Here is a 25,800-nt window from a genome sequence, read left to right on the forward strand (position 1 = left end):
TTACTCATCCCTTTGGCTCCTGCTCCCCGAGTTAGAGTCCATCAGCTGATTAATTCATCAGGCCGCTCGATTTGTTTGGTTTGTGCTGCTCCATCGGCCGGTGCTCGTGCCGGGTGCTGGTGTTGTGCCTGTTGGGGTCACGCTCTCCTGCTCCCACCTGCAGCACCCGCCGGCCCGCAGAAATAGGTGTCTGCTAGGGAAGAGGGCTTCGTTACCCTCCTCCTTCATGAAAGACTAGAAAATGTCGGTGGTGAGATGCTGTCCTTCTCCTCATCCCCTCCCTGGCAGCCTTCGCTCCGCCTGTGCTCCCACGCCGTGTGGCGGTGCGGGAAGATAAAGACAGCAAAACACCCGGAGCAGGGGAATGCAGGGGAAGGCAAACACGCTGCAAACAGCCGGGCCAAGTACAGCCGCGATTTTGCAGGGAGAAAAATGAGTGGCACAAGCCCAAGGGCAAGGGGGAGCCTGGGGCAGGCGGAGAGAGGAGCCCAGTCCTGCACCCGGCTTGGAGCTGTGAGGGAGCGCCGATGCCCTTCAGCACAGTGATGCTTGGGGGAAAGTCAGTCGCTTTGCTGGGAAGCCTTAGGAGAGAGGGGAAAGGAGAAGCAGGTTTTGTACAGACAAAGGCAAGGGGCTCCCCGCTGTCTCTCTCTCGGCGATCCCCCCGATCGCTGTGCCGGGGACACCGGGGATGCCCCGTCCTGCTGTGAGTGGATTTCCGAACCAAGCCTGGCACAGCCCTGCAGCGAGGGGCCAGCGCCGAAGAGTTGAGCATCAAGCGCCAGCAGCAAAGGTCCCAGCATGTCCGGTGAGGTCTGGCCCTGGGACGCACCCGCGCCTCCCTCCCTCCCTCCCTCCCTCCCTCGGGCTTTCCTTCCAGAGCCTGCAAACCCGCAGGTTTACCTACAGCACCCTGGAAACGCAGAGCGGCCTTCCAGGGGTGCCAAAAATCCAGCAGCCGTGTTGAAATTTCTGGGAGCACTCGGGCTCCGCTGGGACGCTTCGCTCTGCCTTTGCCTGTGATGATTCCCTCTGCCTCGGACCAGCAATTACAGCTGCCTCTGATCTTTCAGATACACCTCTCCAGCAAAGAGTCTGCCGGGCCGACGACAGCGGCTCAGGCAGACAGAGGAGGTGCAGGCGAAAGCAGCCATGCTTGCAGGCACTGAGAGGTTGCAGAAGAAAAGGAGAGGTGCTCCCAAGAGGTCCCTATGCCCTGCCTCCGACAAGGAGGTGACCACATGCTGCCTCTGGTCCCTTCCTCGCAGTCCGTGGGGGTCCCCGGGCTCCCTCCCCAGCCCCACACCTTCCCACCCTGTCGGATTTTGATGCCGGGCGTACCCAAATTTCCATTCATGCTTCTGCAGCGCTCCTGCACCGGGAGGCCTCGGAGCAGGCAACAAACCCCTGCTTGTGAAGTGCCCGGCGATTCAAGCCGGGCGAATAAAAGCCGGGCGGCTGTTTCATCCACCCCTGTAATTGCAGCCGGGGCCGGCAGCGATCTCCAGCCGTGCCTGGGGGTGCAGGCGGGGGAATGGGGCAGCACGCAATGTGCTTGGGGACAGCAGGGTCGTGCCCTGCGCTTACGACGACGCCCCTGGTGCCGCCAGCACCGAGGCCGGGTGTCGAAGCCGGTCCCGCCGGTCCTCGCAGGTCCACGTCCAGCTGCACGTTTGCAAAGGTGCTAACGATGCTCTGCCCTGCAGCGGCACCCCCCGAATTTCGCACCCGAACACTGGCCCAGCCCAAACCCGTTCGGATCAGCCGGGCTGGAGTTCAAACCCCGTTGTTGATGCAGAGATTAGTACGGCTAAACGCCAGAAAGGTCCACTCTGCTCCCACCTCCTGCTTGCCCAGCCCAGGCAGTGACAAGTGCAGCTCTTGCGTCAGAGCTAATAACCCCGTGGTTGAACTGGAGCGGAGTTTTTTTGGAAAGACTCCTTGCCTGTGTTGAAAGACTTGAAAGGTGGTGAATCTACTACGTCTCTCGGGAAGGTAATTGCTCTCCCTATTAAAAAACCTGTAATTTATTTCCCATTTGAACTTTTCTAGCTTCAGTTTGCAGCTGCCGGATCTTACGCCATCGCTGCTGGATTCCAGGTCCGTTTGAGGCACCAGTCCTCTGCACAGTTGCAGACCCCAGCCCGCCCAGCTCCTTCCCTCCTGCAGTGATTCCCTTGAGCTGTCTGGTTTTGAGGCGGGTTTTCCAGCCCTCAGACTGATCCAAAACGCTCTGCGAAACGCGAAGCTGAGAACAGGCTGCGACGGACCAGCCGCGATTTCACCACGGCCGTCTGCAATTGCCACCCCTCCAACCCCTCCTTCGTATCTGTGCGGATCCCACTTAGGAATTTCAGCCAGAAAACGGCACTCGCCATCTCCTTTTTGCTTGTTCAACTGCATCACTCACGTCCTGTAGCCCAGCTCGGGTGTTTGGGGGAGCACCCTCACCCCGGGACGGCCCACGGCACGTTGCTGGGCTAGGAGGGATTGATTCCTCAGTGATTCCGAGAGGAATAAATCCCCATCCATTTTTCAGCCAGACCCACCGGTGGTACCCACGGCGTGTGGAAACAGGGACCCACGGAAGATGCGATGAGCTTGGTCGGTCTCAGCTGCACAGCACCAGACTCCCAGTCCAGCGCCACCCTTGCCCCCACGCTCCGTGCCCGGTGCGTGGGGCGAGGCGTGGCGCAGGACGGGGGCCCCCCGGGCCGTGCTGCCGGCAGGGCTCCGCGCCCCAAACGCCACCTCTGCCCCGCGAGTGACCCGGCGGGGTCACGCCGGTAGCGGGGACAGCGGGGACGCCCCGCTTGCGCGGCACCGCCGCTCTCCCGCCCGCCCGACTCGCTTCACCCTCGCAGCCGTGCCCGAGAACCGCGAAGCTCTTCCCGCGGAGGCCGTAACCACGCCTCCTCCCCGCCGCTGGCCAATCCTGCCGCGCGGGGGGCGGAGCCCGCCGCCCGTCGCCCCGCCTCACCGCTCTTCCCCGGCGGCCGCCGCGCTGGGCCGGACTCCGTCGGGCGCCGCGCTCTGCCCGGGCGCCGCGGGGCCGCCGCCAGCCATGTCCCTGCCCAGAGGTAGGACCCGGGGGCTCCGGGGGGGGCTCCGGGGGGAGCGGGGCTGCGGCCGGGCCGAGCCGAGCCGAGCTGAGCTGAGCTGAGCTGAGCTGAGCTGAGCCGAGCCGAGCCGAGCCGAGCCGCGCCGCGCCGTCGGGTCTGGCGTAACCCGCGGGGACGGGGCTGTTGCCCAACCCGCCGGGCGCGGGCTCCCCGCTGCCGCCGGCCGGGGCTTCCTCTGCGCGGGCCCCGAGTGTCTCCCCCTGCGCCTGGTCCCGGCTGAGGGCCGCGCTGCAGCCCGGCATCGCTCGCTGGGGCCGGGGCCGGGGCCGGGCTGCCGCGTCCCCCTTGAGCTGCAGAGCCCGGGGCGCGTGTTGCTGCGTGGAGGGGACGGGGAGCGAGCGGCCCGCGGAGCCTGCGGGGGGGGGGGGGGCGGGGGTGAGGCGCCTCTTGGCGCGGGGAACGATAAAAACGTGCGAGTTTTCGTCCGCCGCTGCCGGTTTCCCCCTCGAGGAAACCGCCGGCGGCGGCTCGGCGGGCGTCGCGGCTGGCTCGGAGCAGCGGGCGCCGAGGACGGGCAGAGCCCTCGCCTGGGCCTCGACGAGGCGGGAAGGTCAGGGCCGAGGGTCCCGGTCCCCGCGGCGCGGCGGTTCGTTTCGGTTGGCTGGGGCAGAGCCGTGAGCCGACGCCGGCCTGTGGGCCGGGAACGCCGCGGCGGAGTTTCCCCGTTGTCTCCGTCGTACGCGGCTGGCAAACGTGACCGTGTGTCACGGGTGTTATTTATAGAGCGTGGCCGTGACTAAGGTGGCCCGGTCGCTGTCCCGAGGTGGGCGCCGGCCGGCGGGCGTCGGCCCGGGATGACACCCCCGGCGTGCCGGGGTTGAGGAAGACGGGGACACGGCTTCGCCGGTGTCTCGGTGCTCCGGGGAGCCGGTTGCATCAGCGCCGTGAGCGGTGACGGAGGAGGGAGCGCGGGGAGGACGGTCGCTGCCAATCTCTTATCACCGGAATAAAATTTGAGGGGTATTCCTTGTTCGGGAGCGATGCACTGGAAACTTGAAGTCAGGGACCATGTGAGCAGATGAACGCACCTCGGCGTGATTTCTTCCCCCCCCCCCCTTTTTTTTTTAATAATCTGCGTCTTAACCGGAGGGAATGTGGACCTGAGTTTCCTGTTTGCTGTGTAAGCAGGGTGTGAATCAGCAGCGATTTACAGGGCTGCTGAGCGGAGCTGCTGACTCACGGGCAGGAGCACATGCCTCCAGCCGCTGTCCCGCGTCGAAAGGGATCGACCCGGCTTCTTTAAAAAGGCTCTCGCCGGGACGCCCGAGCCCAGACCTCTCGCTCGGCCTCGCAGGTGCCGTGGGCGGTGTGTGGATGGAAGGAAGAGGTGAGCCTGGCCAAGGGACCGCTCGTGATCCGCGGGAGACGAGGCCCGAGCTGGGCCCCGGGAGGATTTTGGGGGAAGCAGTCTGGCTGACAGCAAAAGGCGATGCCTGCGGGAGCACCTGGGAGCGTGGTGCTTTCCTCGGAGGAAGTTTGGAACCCTTCCGTGCCTGCAGGTTTCTGGTTGCACAGGGCTGTTGGTTGTGACGAGCCGGTTCATTCATACAATTATTCCCGATATCCTTTGCTGGAGGTGTCGTGCGTATGCCGAGTGCCCCTGGTCTCTGCTGGCACCAGCAGCTCCGGGTCCCCATCCGACCCGAGCTCCTTTGCCTCCGTCAGGGCAGCATTCAGCATGGGAATCAATCCTGAGCGTGTGTAATGCATCTGCCTCTTCAGAACCCCCTCCTCTCGTCCCGCTGGCTGTTCACTGTGCCTCCCCTGGGTTCTGCATCTGCCTCGGAAGCGCCAGCTCTCCGAGCGGGTTTGCCGGCTGTGCGCTGCCGCGTAGGGATGCTTGTAGGTCCGAGTGCCTGCATCTGCTGCTGGGACTGTGGACGCTGCTGGCAGCGCTCGCGGCAGCTCCTTCTGCCTCTCCTTTTGGGTGGCCGGAATTTAAGCTAAATTTCCGTAACTTTCCTTAGGGAAATTCAGCGAGCGGCCTCAGGTTTCCTTTTGCTGGTTGCTTTCCCTTCTTGGGCTTGAGCTGATCATGGTGGTAAATGGAGGGTGCTGCGTTGAAGCTCCCAGGTTGGCTGTTTCCATGACAGATGCGTACCAAAACTCGCCTGCTGTCATTTTGGCTTAGTCACGGGGTTGTCTCCTGCCTCAGGAGTTTTTGGGGATGCGCGTGGCTGGCCGTGACACGCGCGATAGGAATGGTGCTGGACGAGAGCTGTGCCTCACTCTGCGCTAAACATAGCTTGTGAGATAAACACCTTCTGGGGATTATGCGAAGCTTAGGAAGGATTTCGGCTTTCTTCCTCTTCCCATTGCTCCTATCTGCTTGATCCAAATTATCTCGCAGGGTCAAGCGTGTGGGAAAACGTCGCTTGGTTTCCTTCCGTGTTATCTTGCACTGTCAAGTCTGATGTTTACTAAAATATGCAAAAGCTCCCCGTTGTCTCAGGTCACCAGAGCTCCCTCGAGCTGTGTTTCATGGAATGGGTGGCACTGAGGGAAGGAGTTGTGGGCAAAGCTCCGGAGCTGCCCCTCTGTCCTTGCAGAGCTTTGCAAGGGACACAGCCTCTAGCCGCAGGTTGCAACACGTGGCTGGTCCTGGGCATGATTTTCCAACAAAGTCTGCACCTTTTTCGGTGAAATGGATGCTGTGAAGGGAGGGGTGTTGTATCCAAGAGGTTAAAGCAGAAGGGGAGGAAGCCTCGGGGAGTTTTGCAGCCTTTGGGTGCGTGCAGAAACGTGGCGGAGGGTGCAGGGTCTGTGTTAGACTCTGTGTACAAATCCGGGCTGCCACCTTTCCTCTGGGGCTTCAGGCGTATTTTCTGCCTGCGCGTGCAGCCCGTGTGAAGACCTGTGCGCCCGTCGCTGTGACTCGGGTGGCCTCTGATGCCCGGGAAGCCCCTCCTGGAGGAACAGGCAGGGCCGTGCTGGCGGGGAGGCGCATGACTCCTGAAAATGGGGAGTTTTCTGGAAAAAGTGGCCATGCAGCTGTGGAGAGGGAGGATGCACATGGGGTCTGGAGGGAGAAGACCTGCTTGGCCTCCCCTGGGCTCACCCAGCGCCGATGCCCGAGTAATTCAAAAGCAAGTCCTTCTCTTTAGGGGAGAGATCTTCCTGCGGGAAGATAGGTGCTGTCTGGGAGAGGGGGCAGGATCTGGCTAAGCCAGGCTGTGTTTCTGGGGAGGCAGCTCTCCTTTGACACCGAGGCTTGGAAAAATCAGCGGTGAGAAATGCCAGAAGCCGGGGATGAACTGGTACTTGTTCTGGTGGTGCATCTAATCTGGGTAGGTAAATAAGCGGTGGGGACGGGTCCCTGCCGTGCCCTCTGCAGGAGCACACCACCGTTACGCTATTTGGTCGGCTCTGAATCCTGTACTGTCTCGTGTGCCATTCACACTTTTCCTGCCACCAACCCAAAAAAAGGCAGTTCTGCTGAAAATATACGTGGGGCCGTGACCTGCAGAAGCAGGGCTTTGGCTTCGGGCTCCCGTCGCCTCCAGGCAGAGCAGCCACCAGCCCGGTGTCCCCTGGGTGTGCGTGGGCAGGGGGGTGGCAGAGCTGGGAGCTCTGAACCCACAGAGCCAGGTTTTTATTTCAATTCTAGCTGAAGCATCACGGAGCTTGCATCCAATTAATTATAACAGTCATAGAGAGAGCGCAGCGCTTTGCTCCTGCCCTCCTCCTCGTGCCGCTTTCTGCTAGCGTAACGGTGGGTGCCTGGAAAATACCACATTGGACGTGATAAATATTTAGCTGTGCTTCAGCAATCCATTTCCCTCCCTGGAGTGATGCTCCCCTGCTTTTTTTCAGTGGATAATGCTTCTCCCCGAAGGCTGCTGCTTTTATTTTCCAGCTCTGGGCTGCAGTCCAGGGCTGAGCCAGAGTTTGCTTTGCCCCCATTGTTTGCAAAGGTGGTTATTGCTGGAGAAAACTCCTATGTGCTTTGTAGAGCTTCTCTTTGGGTGCCTGGGAATGGGTGCGGGTGTCTGGTCCTGGTGATTTTGTGACCTGAGAAGCCACCGCTGCAGACGTGGGGCTCTGTGGGTTTTTGGACGGAAGATGGTTTTCACTGGTGTTAATAAGGCACTGCCCGGGCAGGCTGTTCGCTGGGGAAGGAGCTGGGAGAGGAACTTGCGTTGGCTGGGGAGGTGATTTTACTCTACCAACAAAAAGTTTGGGGTTTTACTGGCATGACTCAGGACTGCTTGTGGGTATGTATGGAGCTAGATCTACCTCTTTTGCTGACAAAACTCTGTAGTGCTGGTCGAGTGTTAGCTAGGGATTTTGAGTGGGAGAGAGGGCAGAGAGAATTTTTTATGGTGTAAACTGGAAGTTTCTATTCTTTTTTCAGCCTGGGGGATACCCCATCTCCCCACAGCCCCTTATCTGCATGGGGACAATGCTGCACTGATTTCGTGGCAGCATTGTGAGTCTAAATGTTCGTCGCCCCAAGGAATACCGTAATTACTGGGCAGTGCTGTAGCTATCTCAGATATCATGGTAGTGTCTTGTGGCCCCAGCTGGCCTCAGTCTGCAGTGGGTCCAAGTCTTTCCTCCCTTTCCTGGAGCTGGGACAGGGCTCCCTGCCCGCATCTTCCATTTGCAGCTGCTCCTCTGTCAAGCACAAGGCTGGAGCAGAGTTGCTGCCCATGCGGGATGCAGTGGGTTATGGTGTGGCTGAGGGGAAGGGCGGGATTTGGGGGGGGTCTTGTGGTCCCAGCAGGTAGGGGAGGGAGGAAATCGCTGCCTAATAGTGGGTGAGGTTCTGGACCTGCAGTGGGATGAAGATGGTGTGAAGGTGGGGGGGAGGTGGACCCTCTCCAGCACCCTTTTCCCCCCACGATCCTGTGCTGCGTTGTCCGTGTGGCTCAATTAATCCACGGGTATAATACCACAGCGCTCCTTTGTGCGCTGTCTGCTCCCATCGACCTGTTGCAAGAGATGATGGTCGGTGCTTTGGAAGAGCACGTCCCTTTCAAGCTCTGGAGGCTGGTGGGCTTTTCTGCGTGGCATGATTGCCCTTGTGTGCTGCTGGATCTAACGTAGGGGGAAACGGGGAATCACTTGAATCATGAGCTTTAAGGTCAGAAGGGACGATGGCGAGCATCGTGCTCGGCTGGAGGTCAGGACGTTGCTTCCAGGAATTACTGCAGCCGGTCCAACAGCTTTTGGGCAAATTAAGCCAGATTGTGTAAAGAGACACTCGATCTTGTTTTTAAAGACGTCCAGTGCTGGAGTTCGGTTTCTCCGAAATGTGAGTGTTGTGACCTCGGGGAGCTGTTTGGTGCACTGGGGTGTGGTGCAGCGGGATGTCTCTGCCCTGCCCCTGGCTCCCTCCTGTCCCTGGGAGCAACGGCTTTATAGCCCCGCTCGCCGGGGAGCGAGGGAAGGAGAAGCGTGAAGGTGATGGCCTGGCTGTTTCCTCCTCCTCTGGGAGCTGGCAGGGTGCACGAGGGGCTGGGGAGGGTCCGGCACCCGCCGGGCTGCCGCAGCCTCCGTCCTCCTGCCTGCACTGCACTCTGGGAGGTCGCTGCTGAACTAGGTCTGTCCTGTGTGCTAAGCCTTAATTTCATCATTTGAAGGGAAATGCTTTTTTTTTTTTTTAAATATAAATTTCTGTTAAAAACATAACTTGAGTGGAAGAGGAGGCAGGATGAGGAGGAGACAAAACTTACCAGAAGTTGTTTGTAGAGCATCCACCCTTCCTCCCCCCACACCACCACCAAAGAAAAATCTAGTTTTGGAAAGGAAGAAGCCTCCAGAGTGCTGAATACAAGTAATTTCCCATCAGAGGCTGCTAACCTTAGCTGTGGTTTGGCACTGGCATCAGCCTAACTGCTCGTATCCGATGAACCTCTCCGAGGATGATGGTGGTGCTCGAACCCTCTCCTCCCTGGGAGCTGCCTGTTGGGCAACAAGTGTCCCTTGTTGTGGGGCGTTTGTACCTTGCCTGTCCCATCTCCTGCCTTGATAGTGCCTGTCGTATCTTTTAGGAAACTTAAAAGCAGCTTTTAATGATTGTATTTCATTCCCATAAAGGTCTCGGAGATTTCCAACCCTGCAGCTGGGATGGGGTCCTGCCGGCATCTCTTCGGCGGTGCCAAGAGCCGCGTCCTCCCTTACCGTCTGCCGGTGACGGGTGCGGGTGGGACCGGCGGTGCAGTGACCCGCGGTGCAGGGCAGAGGGACAGGAGGGGAAGAAGCTCGTCTGCAGGGCTTGGCAGGTGACAGTCATGTGTCTGACAGATCATAAACACGCAGGGCTGGTTACGTGGATGGGCTGAGGGTGGTTTAGGGGAGGATGACGAGGTTATCTAGGGAGTGTCAGCTTGTCTGGGCTTGCAGGCCACTTAGATACTGCTTTGTGGTACGTGTATATAAATTCCCTCCTAGCCCGAATCTCGCGGGGACGGCTGACGGAGCAGCCTGCCTGCGCTGCGGGAGTCGGCTACGGTGGGTCATCTTTACTGGTGTTGATGGCAGCCCTTTGAGATAGCAGCATCCTGACCTGGCTTGCTGGAAGGCGTCTGTCATCCATCTCAAAGCAGCCGGAGCAGATGTCCTCTCCTGCTGCACGCATCTCTCCCTGCAGGAGACTGTTTCCCATTAAAGGTAGCGAAGGGCAAGCACACCGCGTGGTGGAGGTATTTTTTTGCTGTGGGATGGAGATCTTGGTTTACTTGGTGTCAGAGTGACAAAGCTGAGGCTTGAGAGGGAGACGATGGAGCAGCAGAGCGTGCAGCCCCGAGGACCGGCGAGGGTGGTCCCTCTGAGTCAGTCCTGAACGTGTGCCCCACGGTGCAGGGGGGTGTGTTGTCCCGAAGGACATCTTTGCAGCTCGTCACTAAAAATGACGTGGCTCTTCTGAGAGCCAGATGTGCTCACCACCAAGGCTTTTTAAGAAAGCTGCTCTGCATAGTTAAAAATCCCCTGCCGCTGCGGACCGCTTGGTTTCTCTCCTGACATGCTGCCAAGTTGCACCTCAGCCAAAGATTAAATGGTCTTGTGCTGATACGTTGCTTTGGCTGTTCTTTGTCATCTTCCAAGCACCTTTAAAAGGTGCTCGGGGGGGTAGGTGGCAGGCCCAGCCCCACGTGCCTGTTTGTAAAACCCTGTGCTTGCACCCAGAAAATTCCTGCCAGCGCAGGGCAGGGCAGCGCAAGGCATTTTTGTGCATGTGCACGTGTGCTCAGCTGGCTTTCGAGGTTTCCCTGGTCTCCCCGCAACTAAAATCATCCGCCCTGTGCCGAATCCGTACCTGGCTTGCCCACGATGCTCCCTGCCAACCGCCGTCCCTGTCGGTGAGAGCTCGGTGGTCGGAAGACCCAAATGATGTAACGGTGCAGAAAGGAGGATGCGGGTGCTGGGGGGAGGTGGGAGGTGGGTGATGATGCTGCCGGTGGACCAGCACGGACCTGTACCAGCCTCCGTTCTGCGCTCTGGCTTTCTCTCTTTGGCAGCACCCATTTTCCTTAAGGCTGGAAGCAGCTGCACGCTGCCTTAAGGCTGCCAAAAAAGGAGGCGGTGGTGGGTGTTTTAGATCTGCTGCTTCTACAGCCCCCTGTGTTAACTCTTCATTAGCATCTGCAGCCCGTTTCCTCCAGGTTTTTGGTTGATCCCTGCGATTGCTTGGCTGTGAGCATCGCTTGCCTCGAGCATCAGTAGTGAGCACCGGGTGCCGGAGGACGGCTGGCACCGGGCAGGGCTGGGGTTGTCCTCCAAGCCGAGGATACCTGCGAGGCTGTGCCGTGGCCAGGCTGCCTCTTGCCCAAGAGAAGCTTTCCACAGGTATTAATTATGCTTGCTCTTGCCTGGTTTGCTGAAGGATGCCTGGGTGATGAGAGTAAAGCGGAGGCTGGAGGAGGTGCCTCTAGAAATCGCCAGGCAGAAATTGTGAGTGATTATTAATTGAAACTCTTATCGGCCTTGCGTTGTGCTTTGCTAAGGTGCTAAAAAAAGACTCAGTTTTTCCTCCCGCTGCTCTCCTGTATGCGTGGTTTCTTTTTCCGTGTACGTTCCACGTTGCTGCAAGAGTTTACCCTTAATTTTGGATCCAGAAAGAATTTCTTGTTCGGTAACTGTGGATTTCCCTGTGGGGTTTTACAGTCGCAGCTCAGCGAGGGAAACTGTGCGTAACCGTCACAGGGAAGGGAGCCAGCCTGCGTTTCCCTTTATCTTGAACAGGTTTGACGTTTCACACGTCTCCTCCCAGCTCCTCTCCTTGCCATTTCGCACAGAGCCCTGCTCCTTTCCCCAAAACGCTGATGCGAGGCTCGCTCTTCGGGGGGGGGAAAGGGGATTTTTTAAAAAAATTTGTTATTTCTTATTTAAATGGAAATGGTTCTTGGAAGCCCTAAGTGTGCCCCACGAGAAGCTGTAGGCTGAACTGCACTGAGTCATAGCTTGTGAGCTGGAACGTGAGCCGGATGCGTTGGGACCGGCCTGTCTGTGGAGACCACTGGCTTCCTGGGACGGAGTGACGGCTCTTTAATCCGGCTTTACTAGGAAAAGCCTGCCACGCTCACTTCCCCCGAACGTCAGAAAAATTGCAGTGCAGTAGGTGGATTCAAGAGAGGTAGGCGAGGAGTGGAAAAAGGGGGGGGGGGGGGGAATAAAGGCCACCCAAAGGGAAGCAGCGGAGCGAGGCTGTGCCCTTCCTGCCGGCGGCCACGTGGGACCATGGTGGTGAAACGCCGTTGAGCTGCGGGCATGTCGCCCGTGGAGCCCCTGCCTTTCCCAGGCATGAATCAAAGCTGCCCTGTGGGTACTGGGCAAATCCATCACAAAATAGGTGTTTTCCCCACGCAGAGCTGTTGCAGCCTCAGATAAGAGCCCGCAGGGGGTGAGGCGGGAGGGGATGGTGCAGGGTGATGCTGGGCAGTGGGGCTGGCAGCAACTTTCAGCGTGCTGGTGGTCCAGCCTTTAACTGGGGAGGGATTTTTAAGCTTTGCAGCAGGGAGTTTGGAGGAACAAAGGAGAAATGTTTGCAGGTGACTTCTGCAAAATGTGAAGCTTAGCAAGCATGTGGTGCTTCTCTTTATATGTAGATCTCTCTCTCTCTGATAGATAGATATATCTTACTTTAACTTCCTAAACTGATGAGCAGCAGGAGCTGATCTCATGGACCAGCTGGGTGTGGGACATGCTCTGGGAATGTGGACATACATCTGTCCTCTGGGGCAGAAGAGCAGCAATGGGAGAGCAAGAGAGCAGTGCAGGTCAGAGGGATGGTGTGGTTAATGCCAGGAAAAGAGGCTGCAGGTCCGGCTCGCTGCGGCTGAGCTCTCCTGGGAGTTTCGGGAGCCAGCTCTCCCCTTGGTACATCAGCCCTTTCTCGTGGCCCCTGTTGCAAGCAGGTCATGGGGACCAAACGGGTCACCTGCTGCCTCTCTTGACTTGGGAGCATTGTTAGTGGTTAAGACTGAAGCTTTTCAGCTGGGCGCTGGGGTTTGTGTGTGGTAACAGGCTTTACATGGAGATAAGGATGAGCGGTGGCCTGAGGGGAATTGGACAGTCTCCATATTCCCTGGCTGCTCTCAGCCTGCAGTTTTTCCTTTGTCTCATCTGAGCCCGGGGAGGCCTCCTGGCTCCCCCTTTACCTCGTGATGGGGTGGATTTTTCTCTCACAGAAAAACTCAGTGGAGAAACTGGGGGCTCCAACTGGCTGTGTCTGCTTTACACCAGCTCTCTTGGTGTGATGAGCCCTTTGCATTTGAGTCTTTTGCTTGGTTCCCTGGGCTGGGGACGGGACAGGGTGAGAGAGGCAGGGGAAAGGGATGGCACCAAAGACGCACTGAAAAGAGCAAAGAATTGGTGTGGGACAGCAGGAGATGTAGGGGAGTGTACCGTGGTGCTTGCCTGCTGCTTTCCGTAAGCCGCCAGATCGGCACCCTGCTCCGAAAGAAATAATTGAAGGTTTTCCCTGCTCTTCCACCCCGGAGATGCAGTGCCGGGTCACTGCCAGAGATCAGAGGTTTTTCTCTGAAGATGTGCAGGCTTTGTCTGCCTGAGCCACAGCGACATCCCTGGGGCATCCTGGGATGGTGGAGAAGCTCCTCTCTCCTGAGCCGTGCCTGGGTGCTCCCTGGGTTCCTCTGTCTCAGCTGGGGAGAGCATCTTGGCATGGATGTAATTGGGGAAAACCACGGTAAAAATGGCAGATGAGCTTGTTGGGTCTGTTTGGCATAAATGTGCGTGTTGGTTCAGGCAGGCAGAGCGCGGAGTCGGTCCTGCCTGTGCCGTGCTGTGGCTGGCGATGATGGACAGACCTGTTCTCGCTCCTGGATCCCCCCCAGCTGAGTTTGTAACATCTGCGGTGAGGTAACAGGCGTAAAGCATGTGAACTGTGCCCGCTTGGTCCCGAGTCATCGGGGAGCAAGAAACACGAGGTGGCGGGATGTCACCCTCCAGGTCCCAGAGGGTACCGTCACTGCGAACCGTCGGAGCAGCTGCCTGCCCCGTTCTCCAGCGCAGATGCTGGTCTCAAAGTCCTGCCTGAAGCCTCCGGGCCAGGAAAGCACCTGGGTCGGTCTCTTGTTTCTGCCCCTCTCCTGGAGCAGGTGGCTGTGGACAGCGAGGCCTTCCTTTCCCCCCCCCCCCCCCCCCTCCATAAATTCCGTTTTCAGAGCAGGTGCCTGCTCCGTCTTACATCATTTGCAGAGATGAAATCACTCTATCCCTGCCCAAAATAAATTGGAGGGAGGATGGTAGAAAGCTTTTTTTTTTTTTTTTAAAGAATTGCATTAGAAGCAGAGAGGGAATACTTTGCCCTCTTGCCAAGTTTACAGAGTTTTGGGGACACCTGGAAGTACTTGAATTGCACCAGTTTGGATAGAAAGAGTGTCTATTGACTCTGGAGTTGAGTTACAGCTGACAATTAAAAAGGCAAATGATTCTTTTCCTTTCCCAGAAAGAAAAAAAACTAACCGTGTGCCTCCTGTCAAGCTGATCTATTCCAAAAATGGTTTAAGTTTTCTCTCCCATCAGGAAACTGTCACCAGCCGGTCACATCAGTTCCAAACAGGTTTTATTTTTTCACGGCTTTGCCTATGGGCTGAGAAATCAAAGGGAGGAGTATTGCTCCGGGGAGGGCTGGGTACATGCTGTCAGGGAGATGGGCACAGGTGACAGTGGCTCTGCCTCTTCCTTTTTCTCTCTTTTTTTTTTTTTTAGCATGCTCTTTGCTCCTCTCTAAGCACCGTCTCCTTTGCCTTCTCCTAACAGTTAAGGCATCGGGGTTGCGATTGCTTCCAGACCTTTGTCTCGTGGCAGCACGCCAGCATCTGCAGCTGAGCTGGTGCAGCCTGAGCCGGTGCAGCCTGTGCTGGTCCCACGAGATGGCTTGTAGCCGTGGGTTTCACGCTGGCCGTGCACGCTGTGGGCTGGCCAGACCTGTGCGCCGCCTAGCTCCGTGGTTCCTGATGAGCCGTGGGTTGGGTTAATTACCCATCCCAACCGTTTTCCCACCGCCCCCCAGCCTACCCTCGGTGGGTCCATGTTGGCATTGCGCTGCAGCTGAGCTTTGAGGAGGTGCAGCCTCTGCCCTCGCTTTTTTTTGGGAGAAAACCCAGCTGGAGCGATGGATGCAAAGGAGGCAGTCTCCAGCCCCGCGGAGGTTGCTTTGCCTGCACCCTGGCTCGGTGCCTGCTCCAAAGAGGTGCCCCTGTGACCGTAACCACCTTCGCACTGGGGTTTTGCACAAGCTCTGGGGCGAAGCAGCACGAGTCTTGGCATGTATGTAGCGTGTCCTATAATGGCATAGTGCAGATGCCAGCTAGCTGGTGCTTTTAAGCTTCCTAAAGGCAGTCTGGTCTCTGCTCGTGTGGGTTTCTCAGAGGGGAGCCTGTGTGCTCCATCGTCACGGGGCTGCAGGATAGCAAGCTGCCACCTGGGAACAAAACACAAAATCAAACGTTTTTTCCAGCCCCCGGGGTTATGCAGGTAACCTAAAAATACAGCTGGAATGTAACTGGGTGGTGACATCCTCCCCGGAGCCGCCGGCAGAGCCGGCGCGGCTCGTGGCAGCGTTATCTGGCTGGTGCACGGAGGCCGGGCGTGGCTCCGAGCCCCAGAGGTGGCAGCGCGAATGTCGGCCTCTGGCTGTTGGGTAGCTTTGGTTAACGTGCCTGTCCCCAAATCCCTTGCTGGGTACCAGGAGGTCGCACCCTTCTCCCTTGCATCGGTCTCCCCCTCACCCAGCCCCGGTGGCACCGTCGGTGTGACATCCTGCACGGTATCGGTGATCGATCATCCCCAAGCACCGTCCGAGGGGATGAGAAAGATGACCCTGTTACCTTTCCGATTGGATTCGGTTCAAAGGCTTTGTTTAAAAATAGAGCTGCTGCAGAATTTCCAGGCTGCGGGTCCCGTGCATGGCTCGGGCACACGGGGCTTTCCTGTGGGATGGGCACCTCGTACGTGGAAAGTCAGGTGCATCCCGGGCTTGGGGCAGCGGATGCGTTACAGCCTTGGCCAGGGAAACCGCTGCAATTCCCAGTCAGACAGCGAGGGGCAGTGGGCATTGGGCAACGTGGCGCTGGGACGGCACGGCCAGCTGGTGCGTGGACTTTTCTCTGAATAGAGGGAAAGAGGTATCCCGTGAAAATCGCCCCTCTCCTGCTTAGGCAGTGACTCTTCTTTCAGGGCAGGTGAAACTTAAATTTTTGCTCAGCCTCAAACACGCACCTATAAAAAGCTCCTTGCCGACCCTAAATGGGGCATTCCTTTTTTGCCGCTTGCGGCAAAGCAGCTCTTCCCCGGTCCCCGGCTGCGATGGTGACCCAGCCTTAACCAAACCGGCCTCGGGAGACGCTGCCTCTCCGCAGGGGAAGGGTGGGGAGAGGGGCCTGGCATTGGCAGGGCGCTATTTGAGCTCGTTGCTGTTTTTAAGGGTGTGCTCTTCCACTTATTCAAGCCAGCCCACTGGCAGGAGGCTGCTGGGAGCGTGGCTGCCATCCCACCGGACCCTCGCCTTGTCCCTGGCTCTGCCCCAGCGTACCTGGACCTGCAGCAAGTGCCTTGGTTTCTCCCCATCGCAGGATTTGCTCCCCCGGCTTCCCTCACCAGTTACGGGGTGATGTCCCAGCCCAGAGGCGTGGGGAGGTTTTGTTAACACCAGTGAAACACCTGATGCCTTTTGTTCCTCCGGGATTGCCAGTAGCGTATAAAGGGCTGGATGATTAGTGTCAAATGGCGTGTGTCTTTCAAGGCCGGGCAATTCCTACTGTGTTGGCAAACTTTTGAAAGAGCTGCCAATGGTGAGGCTTGAAAGGATGTTTGGGTTTGGTTTTGTTTTTTGTTCCCCCCCCCCCCCCCCCCCTTCTTTTTGATGCTTTTGAGATGTGGGGAAGCTCTGCTTTACACCGCCCCTGCTCCTTGGGCACTGAAACCCAACAGGACTAATTCAAAGGAAATCGTGTTTCCCATCCCACCTGCTGGGTTAGGGACTTTCTGCTCCAAAGCAGCACTGACTTTGTGGGTGTCTGTAAAGATCCTTGGAGCGTCTTATGTCTGGGTCAGGGAATTAGCTGTCAAGCCAGAGGGCTAATGACAGGAGGACAACGCAGCATCATTCTCCCCAGGAGTGCCGGGGACGGGTGCCAATAGCTCTCGGTGCCATCTGTGATAGTAGCTCCTGTGTCAGCATCCTTTCTGTGCTGATGATCCGTGCCTGAAACTATACCCTGGGAGTGGAAATGCGCCTGAGAAAATATCTTCTGCAGTCCTTCTGGGGCTTATATAAACACTATTTAAAATTAGAGTCACTCATTATGTTGGTATGTGCATTTACCTTGACCTCTGACTTTTCTGCCTGCAAATGTGTATGGCCCGGCACAGCCTGCAAGTTAGGGAATAGCTCAGGAGCGAACTGGAGGCATATTTTCTATAATTAGTTTAAGGTAAAGAAGCTGGTACAGTATCTCCCCTCCAGGCTGATGGGGAAATCAAAAACAAAACTGCAGCCTGTCAAAGCCAAGTCCGGCTTTGATCAGGAACATCAGCACTGGCTTCTGCCGAGCTGGTTTTGAGGGAAAGGGGAAGAGCAGCGATACTTTGCCACGGCTTTTCTTGCATGTGTTTGCAGAGAAATGAATGATTTCTGCACCCCCCCCCCCACCCCCGCCTCCATCTCTCTCCTTTGCTATTTACCAGCCAAATCCATGCAGCAATTTATATTTTGACACCAGAGATGCCGTCTCGGTTGTCACCCTGGAATAGCTGCTAAGCTCTGTGCCGGTATTGTCATGGAACAATATTTCTACTATTTGTTGTGGTAATAGTTGTTAGCGGCAAAGCAATTAGCGTGTCACCTGCAGCACAAAGAAATGCGACCTCTTTCTATCCCGGCACCCCCTCGGCGCCCGAACCAGTGAGCGTGGGCTTCCCTCTGCTCTGATGACCGGCTGATGCTGGGTGGCAGCAGGGCTGTCCTCGAGCAAGGGTCGCTCCCTTGCAGGTGGGATGCCTGGGGAGGGGGACGGAGGAGGCAGGAGCGGGCTCTGCCTCTCTGCCTGCAGGCCGGGCTTGAATGATTTAATTTGTCGGAAGAAAACGCGTCCCACCGGGATGCACTGTAGCAATCCAGTGCTTCAATGGCTCCCGGAGCTGGAGCTGGCTCCCCCCCAGTTTCCTGTTGACGTCATCTGCTATTTCGCCGCTGCAGTTTTTACAACTGTTGAGCTTTCAAGGGTAATCGGAGCCGAGACCGGCCAACCTCGGCAGCTGCCGATGAGGGAACGCGGCGCTACCTTCCCTGTCTCCCCCCGCTCGCCTTCGCTGCTGCTCGCAGCCTCGCGGACCCCCGGGAGCTGGGGTCGCCGGGTGAGGGGAGCTGCGTGAAGCCGGCGAGCGCTTCGGGCCATGCATTCCCACTGAAAATAATCATCTGTGCTTGCAAGAAGTGCCGTGTGCTGGATCCTGCGGGATTTTTTTTCCCCTCCCTCCTTCAGCCCGCCCCGCCATCCCTCTCTTCTGCCAGGCGTGCCGGCGCTGTTCTTCATTTCTGGGAAACCATGGACAAGAAGCAAGGTAGATGTTGCAATTTCCAAAACACGTGGTGGGGGAGAGTGAAGGGCTGATTCTGATGCTAAAAGAGGCCATGTAACTTTTTTGGGTCAATCCATGTGGTTTTACTTCTTTCTCCTTGCTTGGGTGGGGGGTCGGTGTTTGCAGCTGGGGAGCTATTTTTAAAGCACTGGAAACTTGCATGTTTTGCGGGGGGGAGTTGAAACACTGGCATCTTAATTGTAAAAAAAAAAAAAATCTAGCATGGCTAAAGGAGAATATTCGGTGGGTAAAGCTAGCTCCTGGCTCCGGTTTTGGTTGCATTCCTGGGACGCAGGGTTTTCCAGCAGCTCTTGCGTGGTCCTCCCCTGCTAAAAAGCCTGTTGCACTGGAAAGGCGGGCGCCCACGGCAGCCCCGGCAGTCAGGAGCTCTCATTCAGTGCAGGCCGACAGGTTGTTTTAAGGCTGAAAGGGGCTTTTTCTGAAGCTTGTTTTTTTCCTCCTCCTCGCTAACTTTTTTTTGCAGAAGTGGAGAGCGCGGGGCAGCGATGACCCGCAGGAGCCCCTCTCTGCAGCAGGATCTCGGCGGGCCGATGAGTGATGGCTTTCGGCAGGTTGAGAGCCTTTTTTCCACTTCCACAGATAGCTTTTTCCACCCTCAACAGTGGAAAATAGCACAAAGTGTGCCTGTGAGGAGCTGGCTCTCATGACCAAAGCAAACAAATTCCCCTCTCTGCTTTGCACCCTGCCTTTAATTTCTTCCTTTCTTTTTTTTTTTTTGGATGCTTTTTTGTTTCAGCTCTTTCTTTGCAGCAGGGCTGGGATCCAGCCTCCTGCCCCATCCATGGCATTTGACTCTCCTCCTCGGATCGAGGAGAACCGGGATGCATCCGAAACATTTTCCCTGGCACTAGCAAAGCGACGTGGCTCTGGAAGCAGCCTCCCGTGCTGCAGCCGTCCCCAGGACTTCACCTGGGGCTGGAACCAGAACCCTGGGGAGGCAGCGGAGAGGTTTAATTTCAAAGGTCGGCTCAGGCAAATAGTTTTATTTACAGTTCTTTAGATTGTCCTGTTCGTTTCTCTCCACCCACGCCAGCGGAGTGGGAAGGATAAACCTCCCGGGGAGAGGTGCAACTTAATAGGACTGGAGTTGGTGGTGGCAAAGACGAGGATTCAGATGTTGAATTAAGCAGTTCCAGGAAACATCTGTCTCAGTTCTTAGCTGGTGGAGGTTATACCATGAGAAAAGAAATTGTTAGGCTTTTTTTTTTTTCTTTCTTTAGGAGGAAATGGTTCCTTTCTTAGCATAAAGGATGCAGTTACGTGCCTGCAGCATCACGTGGGTTACAATCTCATCCGCACCAGGAACTTCTGTCAGCTAATTTTCCCCTGCCCGGGCGCAAGGCGCTGTGCCGCGTGCCCCCGTGGCCGGCAGCCCCTTCCGCCGCCTGGAGCGCTGTGCCGGCAGCGCCCAGCCGTCCCGCGTGCTCAGGGCTGGCAGTGGAGCCCTGGGGCTCGCAGGGGTAACCGGGACGTGTCCCCAAATCGCTTTGTCCTGCTGCCTTTTTGCCCACGTGGAGGGATCTCTAGAGGGGAACTGTGTTGCTTTGTGCTTGCAGCTATTCCTCTTGCAAGAGCCCAGTGCCCTGGGAAACTAGCGTGTTTCCAGGATTTTCAGGTGACATAAACCGTTCTTCACATTATAGCCATTCCTCCTGCACCGACCCTACCGGGATCCCAAACGTGGGAGAGACAGTGCCGAGGCCTTGCTGGTGAGAAGGAGCTGACAGCAGCTGCCTGCGGGGGCTAAAAGCAAATGCTGCCCTGGGATGTACTCGGGACAGAAGGGCTTGATTTGCAAGGTCTTGTCATGCCCATCCCACTGCCTTTTTGTTCCTCCCATTTTATTTTTGTCCCCCCACGCCTGCCCAAGTCCTTCCTTCAACCTCATTCACCCTGAAACAGCGCGTGGGCTTTCCCTGGGGGGCTGCAGAGGCTCAGAACGAGGTCACCTCCTGGGGGGTGATGCATCCAGCTCTGGGGCTTGCAGCAGGCAGCCCGGCAGCCTCTGGGTGCTTGAGGGGCGATCGCTGGGCTTTGCAGTAGCGAGGAGGCTGTGCCGTGCCCCCACCTCCCGTGTCAGGGCTCTGCCTGTCCCGAGCAGGCTGTGCAGAGCTTCGGGGCAGGACTGCTTGTCTCTTTTTTTTTTTCTTTTTTTTTTCTTTTTTTCTTTTTCTTTTTTTTTTTTCCGGGCTGTGCTCAAGGGGAAGTGGTGCCTGCCTACTCCACCTCTGCCTGGCCAGACCCATGCCGCTGCCGCTGCAAGCAGCGGGAGAAGCTTGCAGCAAGAAGCAAGAGTTCAGACGAGCCTGCAGGGTGCTGGAAAGCTCGTGGCAAATTTTGGGAGAGCTGTAACAGGCGAATCCAACCTCCACCTCAGCTCCCCCGTCTGCAGGGCAGCATCGTGGCTGATTTTATTCCTGCAGGCATGGGCTGAGCTGGGTTTTCCACCAGCGTAGGTGGCCCAGCCAGAGCCTGGGAGTGGTGGCAGAATACCTCCGGTTTAATCGGTGCTTTTTCAGATTGGAGCTAGGAAATGCATTTTGGGGCTAGGCGTGGCAGGGTGGGAAGGGGATTGTCACTGACCCTGGCAGTATGATGCTGGGAAGTGAAGGGCAGCGGTTTGGGGGTACAGGGAAGTGGGCTGATGTGCAGGACCGCTGCTATAGCAGAGTTCACGGGGAATGACTGATGCGCAGAGACGTTAATTGACTCTCCTGTATGGTGCAGGGGGTTTGTAACGGGGAATCTCCCCATCCCTCGCTGGCCCTCTAACCCGCGCTTGCAAATCCTCCTGTCTGTGAGCTTGGGCTCCACCGAACAATGCGCCCCATTGATTCCTGACCCCGGGCTGGGTGCTCCCAGCTCCCTCTGGCCTGGCTCTTACAGCCAGGGCTAAGGAAGGGCTGATGCCGCAGCCTGCGGGACGCCTGGCTCGGGGAGCGTGTGGACCCTGCTCCCGCCGCGTGAGTCACCGTGCTGCGGCCGGCACTGCCAGGGTAGCAGCGGCACAGAAGGTGCTTTGTGCCGGCTGCAGGATTACTATGGCAATTGGGGAGAGGGAGAGCAAACAGATTAAGCAAAATATCGGTCGGGATGGGGGACGTTTCAGGGCTTCATGTAGAGGTCTGGCAGGTAACTGCCTGGGGGTGCTGCATGCAAACCGCTGTCTGCATTTCGGAGCAGGTCACGGGGGAGAAATGCTCAGTGCAAGGCTCCTGGTCAGCAGCGAGCTAAATCCATCCCCCTGGATGGGATGGGATGTGTGTTCATGGTGAGCTCCCCAGCTTGCCTGGGTGCAGAAGGACTCTGGGGACCCCAGTTTTTAGGTTCTGTGGTCAGCCTCCCATGCTGAGTAGCGAGAGGCTGGGTGCAGGAAGGGGAGGCACTTCTGAACCCGTGGATGGCATCTTTCCTTTGGCTCCGTTTTGCGTTTGCTCCTGTCATTGCTCAACCAGGTATTTTGCAAAGTGTCGTCAGTGGGCATGCTGGGCTATTGATAGTCCCCTTTCCAGCCCTGCTGGGTGGGTGATGGGGAAGGGAAACTTTGCAGGCTCACGAATTAGAAGCTGTGATTGCTGTGACATGGTCAGGTCTCCAGAGATGGTTTCCAGCCAAGCGGGATCGGTTTGGGGTGGAGCGGCTCGCTGGCTGGTTTCATTGAGCTGGAAGTTCACATTGCTCTTGTAGCTCACAGGAACTGCGCTGGTCCCAGACCTTATGGGCCGGCTCTGATGCAGGAAAGGTGGCAGATAAGATGGGGATATGGACTGATCCGTGCTGATTCCCTCAGCAGGGAGGGCTGCTGCTGGTCCCGCAGTTGGGACCTTTGCAGTATCTTGCAGACCAGCTTTCACCCGCAGCCTCAGCGAGGTTTGCATTTGGGGAGGGACAGGACTGGTAAAGTGAGTTTCAGGCACCTGTTTTAGCTGAGGCATCTGGAGCTGGCGGGGGACAGGGATGGGGACGGAGGCTGGCTGTGCTGGGAACATGCTGGACAAGTATCGTCATTCTGTCTCACTGCTGCTGCGGGAGCTCTCGCATGGTGCTGTCTCTCCTGCTGAAATCCCAGCTCCTCGCCTTTCCCCCTCCCTTCCCCAGCAGCCTTCGCAGTGCTGGACTTTGTCCGCATGCCTGTTCCTGGGAGCCAGGCAGGTAGGAGCCATTTTGAAGGGCTGTCCAAGGCCATGCCGAGCTGTCTGCTCCCAGCCCGGTGCCTGGAGCACACCTTGCTGTTTGTGCTTTTTAATGCATCTTCCAGGTCTGTGCAGCCAGAATTGCCTTTAGCTGCAAAGCGCAGCTGCCCCCTTGTCTCTCTTGGGGGGGGATCAGGACTTCGACGCTCTCAGCTGTATCACTTCAGCCCCCATCCCAGCCCCTCATGGTCTGTTTATTTTCCCAGCGAGCTGGGGTAGGTGGGTGAGCTGTTTGCTGATGGAGGAACGGCTGGGGCTTCGGTGAGCAGCCTGGGGTCAGCGGCACCGCAGGGAGCTGATTCTCAGCCCTGCGCAGGTCTCCTCTGCCCATTGCTGCCCGCTCGCCCCCCCCCCCCGCCCATGCTGGTTATCTCTTGTCCCTGTAGTTTCATCTGCAAGTGCTTGGCCTGCCCTGGACCTGCCTGAACCCCGTTTCCCTCTGCAGCAGTAGGTTATGTTATCTCAGTGCTGTTTGGAGTTGGGGAGGAGAGGGAAGAGAGCATCCTCTCGCCAGTCACCCCTGATGAGGTCGGGCCTTGTCTGGCGGGGTCTCAGCCTCTGCAAGCCTGCGTTTGTGGCCGGTTCGCTACTGGCTTTTTCAGTCAGCTCCTATCTGGTTTTGCCCTGGTTTCCCCTCGTTGCGTGTGGGGTGTCCCCTCCCCTGCTGGGGCTAACTCCTTGGTTTCGCTTGAGGTCTGATGGCTGTCGCCCTCCGTGCCAGATCCAACCCGCGCTGCAGAACGGGTCTGGCTCTTCCCGAGAAGGCCTGGGTGGGGGCCGGAGGGCTGTGGGGCAAGGATGAGCCGGACAGGGAGAGTTTTCGGGAGCCCTGTGCATCACTAATGGCATGGGGACCTCTTGTGGCTGGAGAAACGGGGATCGGGCCAGGCTTTGCTGGGCTGGGCTCCGCCAGCCCGTCTGCCTCCCTCTGCCTGCAGCCCAGCCGGGAGGGCTCTTCTTGGGCCGTGCGTGGGACCGTGAGGGATACAGGGTTGGTACCCGGCGGGTCTGGAGCATGAAGGCTGAGCTGGCGTCTCCCTTCTCTCTTTCAGATTCCAAAGGATCCTTGGAGCCGCACAAACCGGGTAAGTGCCCAGCAGAAATCGCAGCTTTAACCCATCTCCTGAACATCAGCAATTAAAATCCCCAAAGAGAGGGGACTGTTAATGGCCATGAAGGGTAAAGAGCACTTTTGGGGTGTATGAGGAGCACTGCAAGGCAGTGCTTGGCTGTGAGACTTGGAAAATGGTCTCTGTCAATGTACCGCTGGGTATTTCTGCAGGCAAGTGCTTGACAGGGTCAGAGACCCACTTGTGCTTCTGGCTCTTCCCTGAAACTTTGGGCAAATGGTCCTGAGCACTGTGACCTCCTTATCTTGCCGTAGCTGCACAGCGTAGGGGATCCAGGCCCTGCCTTCCCTACCTGGTGGCTGCAGGCAAGAGCATGCTTGAAGGAAGAAAAGTAGAAATGCCAGTTGCTCATGTGTGCATCTTCTCTTCCAGTGAAAAGCAAGAAGACACGGGAACTGAGGATAACATGTATCCCCATCAAACAGCCCGTTGCCAACACAACGTAAGTGTCTCTCCTGCTTAAAGCCAGCCGGCGGTTCTCTGGAGCTGGATTCAGCACCGCCTCAAGGGGAATGGCCCACGACGACTTCACAAAATCAGCATAGTTAATTTCTCTATCTTAAGCTCTGGCTAGCGGGTGATGAGAAGGAATTACACACATCCGCACATGTGCGTGCAGACACATGCACCGTGTGTGTCTCTCTGGGAGGTGCCTGTTTGATTTGAAATGGCTGAAAGGCAAAGGCTGGGAGACTCTCCAGTCTTTCTGCCACGGCTGTGCCGGTGCCAAAGGGCAAAGACGTGGTGGAGAGAGCAAATCTGTCCGAGAGAAGAGGGGAAGGTTTTTAGTGCAGGGGAAGAGAAGAGGTGGTGGCAGCTGGACCACGGCAGGAGCAGGGGGGAGAGGGTTGGGTGATGCTCCGCACGGCAGGGCATCCTCCCCCTGACCTGTGCGTCAGGGCTAGTTTGAGTTGTTTGCAGCTCCTCGCCTTGGTGGGAGGAGGACACAGACATCTTACGTTGTTGTGCTGCTTGGTGCCGGGGGCCAGTGGCCAGCAGTATCTCAGGGCACTGGAATTTCTCTCTGCCCTGCGTGCTTTGTGCGGCTGATGCTTGTTATGCTGTGGGGGAGAGCCCAGGGTAGTGGCGCTTGGTTTGACAAAGAACAGACGGCTAAAATTCCTCTTCCATGGTGCTCTTCCAAAACACCTTGGGCTGCGCCTCCACTGCTGAGCCTTGTTTGCTCCAGAAACCCTTTCTAGAGACCCTCCCAACTCCAGGAGAGCAATGAAATCGCCAAAGGGGAAATATCGCTACTGAAAACCCCAGGTAGATAGGGCAGATCTGCCGGAGGGGGAGCCAGGGGAACTGCCCATTAATGCTGTGCAGCCTAGCATGCACCCTGCATGCAACAGCCACCTCCTTCTCCCATGGGTGCATCTGCCTCTGCTCCTATCGGTGTTTGAATTTCCCCTAGAGAAAGTGTCATGCCGGAGTTTGCAGGGCGCTTGCATGCCCAGAGCACTCGTGTAAAAGCTGGTGCAAGTTATCCGCGACTCCTTTTCTCTGTGCTTTTCAAGCTGCAGTGCAAATATTTGCGCAGTGCAAGGCTTTTGCTGTGAGCCTGAAGTACTTCCTTGAAGCTGGAGGTTGCTGTATTGCTCTGATGGGAATTGGGAGGCTAAACCAGTTGGGCAATCTCCACTCTTAGAAGGTCCCAGGGGATGGGGAGAGCAGAGAAGCGAGGCACGAGGGACAAAACACTCGTGTCGGCTCTAAAAGTACCGTGCTGCCCGTAATGGGAAGTGAGCAGCAATGAGGAAAAAAGCCATAAAGGAAGACTTTCGCCTGCACAGTGTTGTGCAACGTGTGACACTGAAGTGCTGCCTGCTCTGCCTGCCACACTGCCTGAAACAGGCCTGCGAGTGTACACAAATGACTCACGGGTGAGGAATTACCTGTTGTTCCCTCGGCGTTTTGGGCTACGTGGCTGTCCTGTTACAACACCTGCCTGTCAAAACATGACAGCTGAGCTGCTCTGCCACAGAAACGTCTCATCCCGTCGGTCTCGGTTCCTCAGGCTCTTGAGCAGGGATGGTTTTGTAGCTTGTTGGTTTGATGCATGTTTCACCTAGCTGACGCTCTGGGGTTCTCGCTGACTGCGTGCAGCAAGTGCCTCGTGGGTGTGGGCTGAGGTGTTACTGGCACAATTAAAGCATTTGTGAGTGTTTGGAGGGGGCTGGTTTGAACCCATGACAATAAGACGCAGTGGAAAGCAGCGGCTGAAAGTGCTCGAAGGATCTTGAAACCTGGCTCTGGCCAAGAGGGTTAACGAAGCTGGGCTTT

At 57.2% G+C, this 25,800-nt stretch overlaps 1 protein-coding gene across 4 annotated transcripts in view; it reads left to right on the forward strand.

Moving 5' to 3' along the window:
- Nucleotides 1–3,016: 3,016 nt before the first annotated feature.
- The window catches only part of MAP2K3 (mitogen-activated protein kinase kinase 3), a 35,406-nt gene continuing 12,622 nt past the window's right edge, over nucleotides 3,017–25,800 (forward strand). The window contains exons 1-3 of one of the 4 annotated variants that reach the window (XM_076350672.1): nucleotides 3,017–3,080; nucleotides 23,437–23,469; nucleotides 23,887–23,956. In XM_076350672.1, coding sequence (XP_076206787.1) covers nucleotides 3,065–3,080; nucleotides 23,437–23,469; nucleotides 23,887–23,956 — 119 coding nt within the window. In that variant the 5' untranslated portion in view covers nucleotides 3,017–3,064. Of the gene's footprint in view, nucleotides 3,081–4,412; nucleotides 4,450–9,667; nucleotides 9,738–17,849; nucleotides 18,153–23,436; nucleotides 23,470–23,886; nucleotides 23,957–25,800 lie in introns of those variants that run through there. The other 3 variants (XM_076350675.1, XM_076350671.1, XM_076350673.1) reach the window with 3 other exon arrangements.

Source organism: Aptenodytes patagonicus, chromosome 13 (assembly GCF_965638725.1).
Source record: "Aptenodytes patagonicus chromosome 13, bAptPat1.pri.cur, whole genome shotgun sequence".
Taxonomy (NCBI): Eukaryota; Metazoa; Chordata; class Aves; order Sphenisciformes; family Spheniscidae; genus Aptenodytes; species Aptenodytes patagonicus.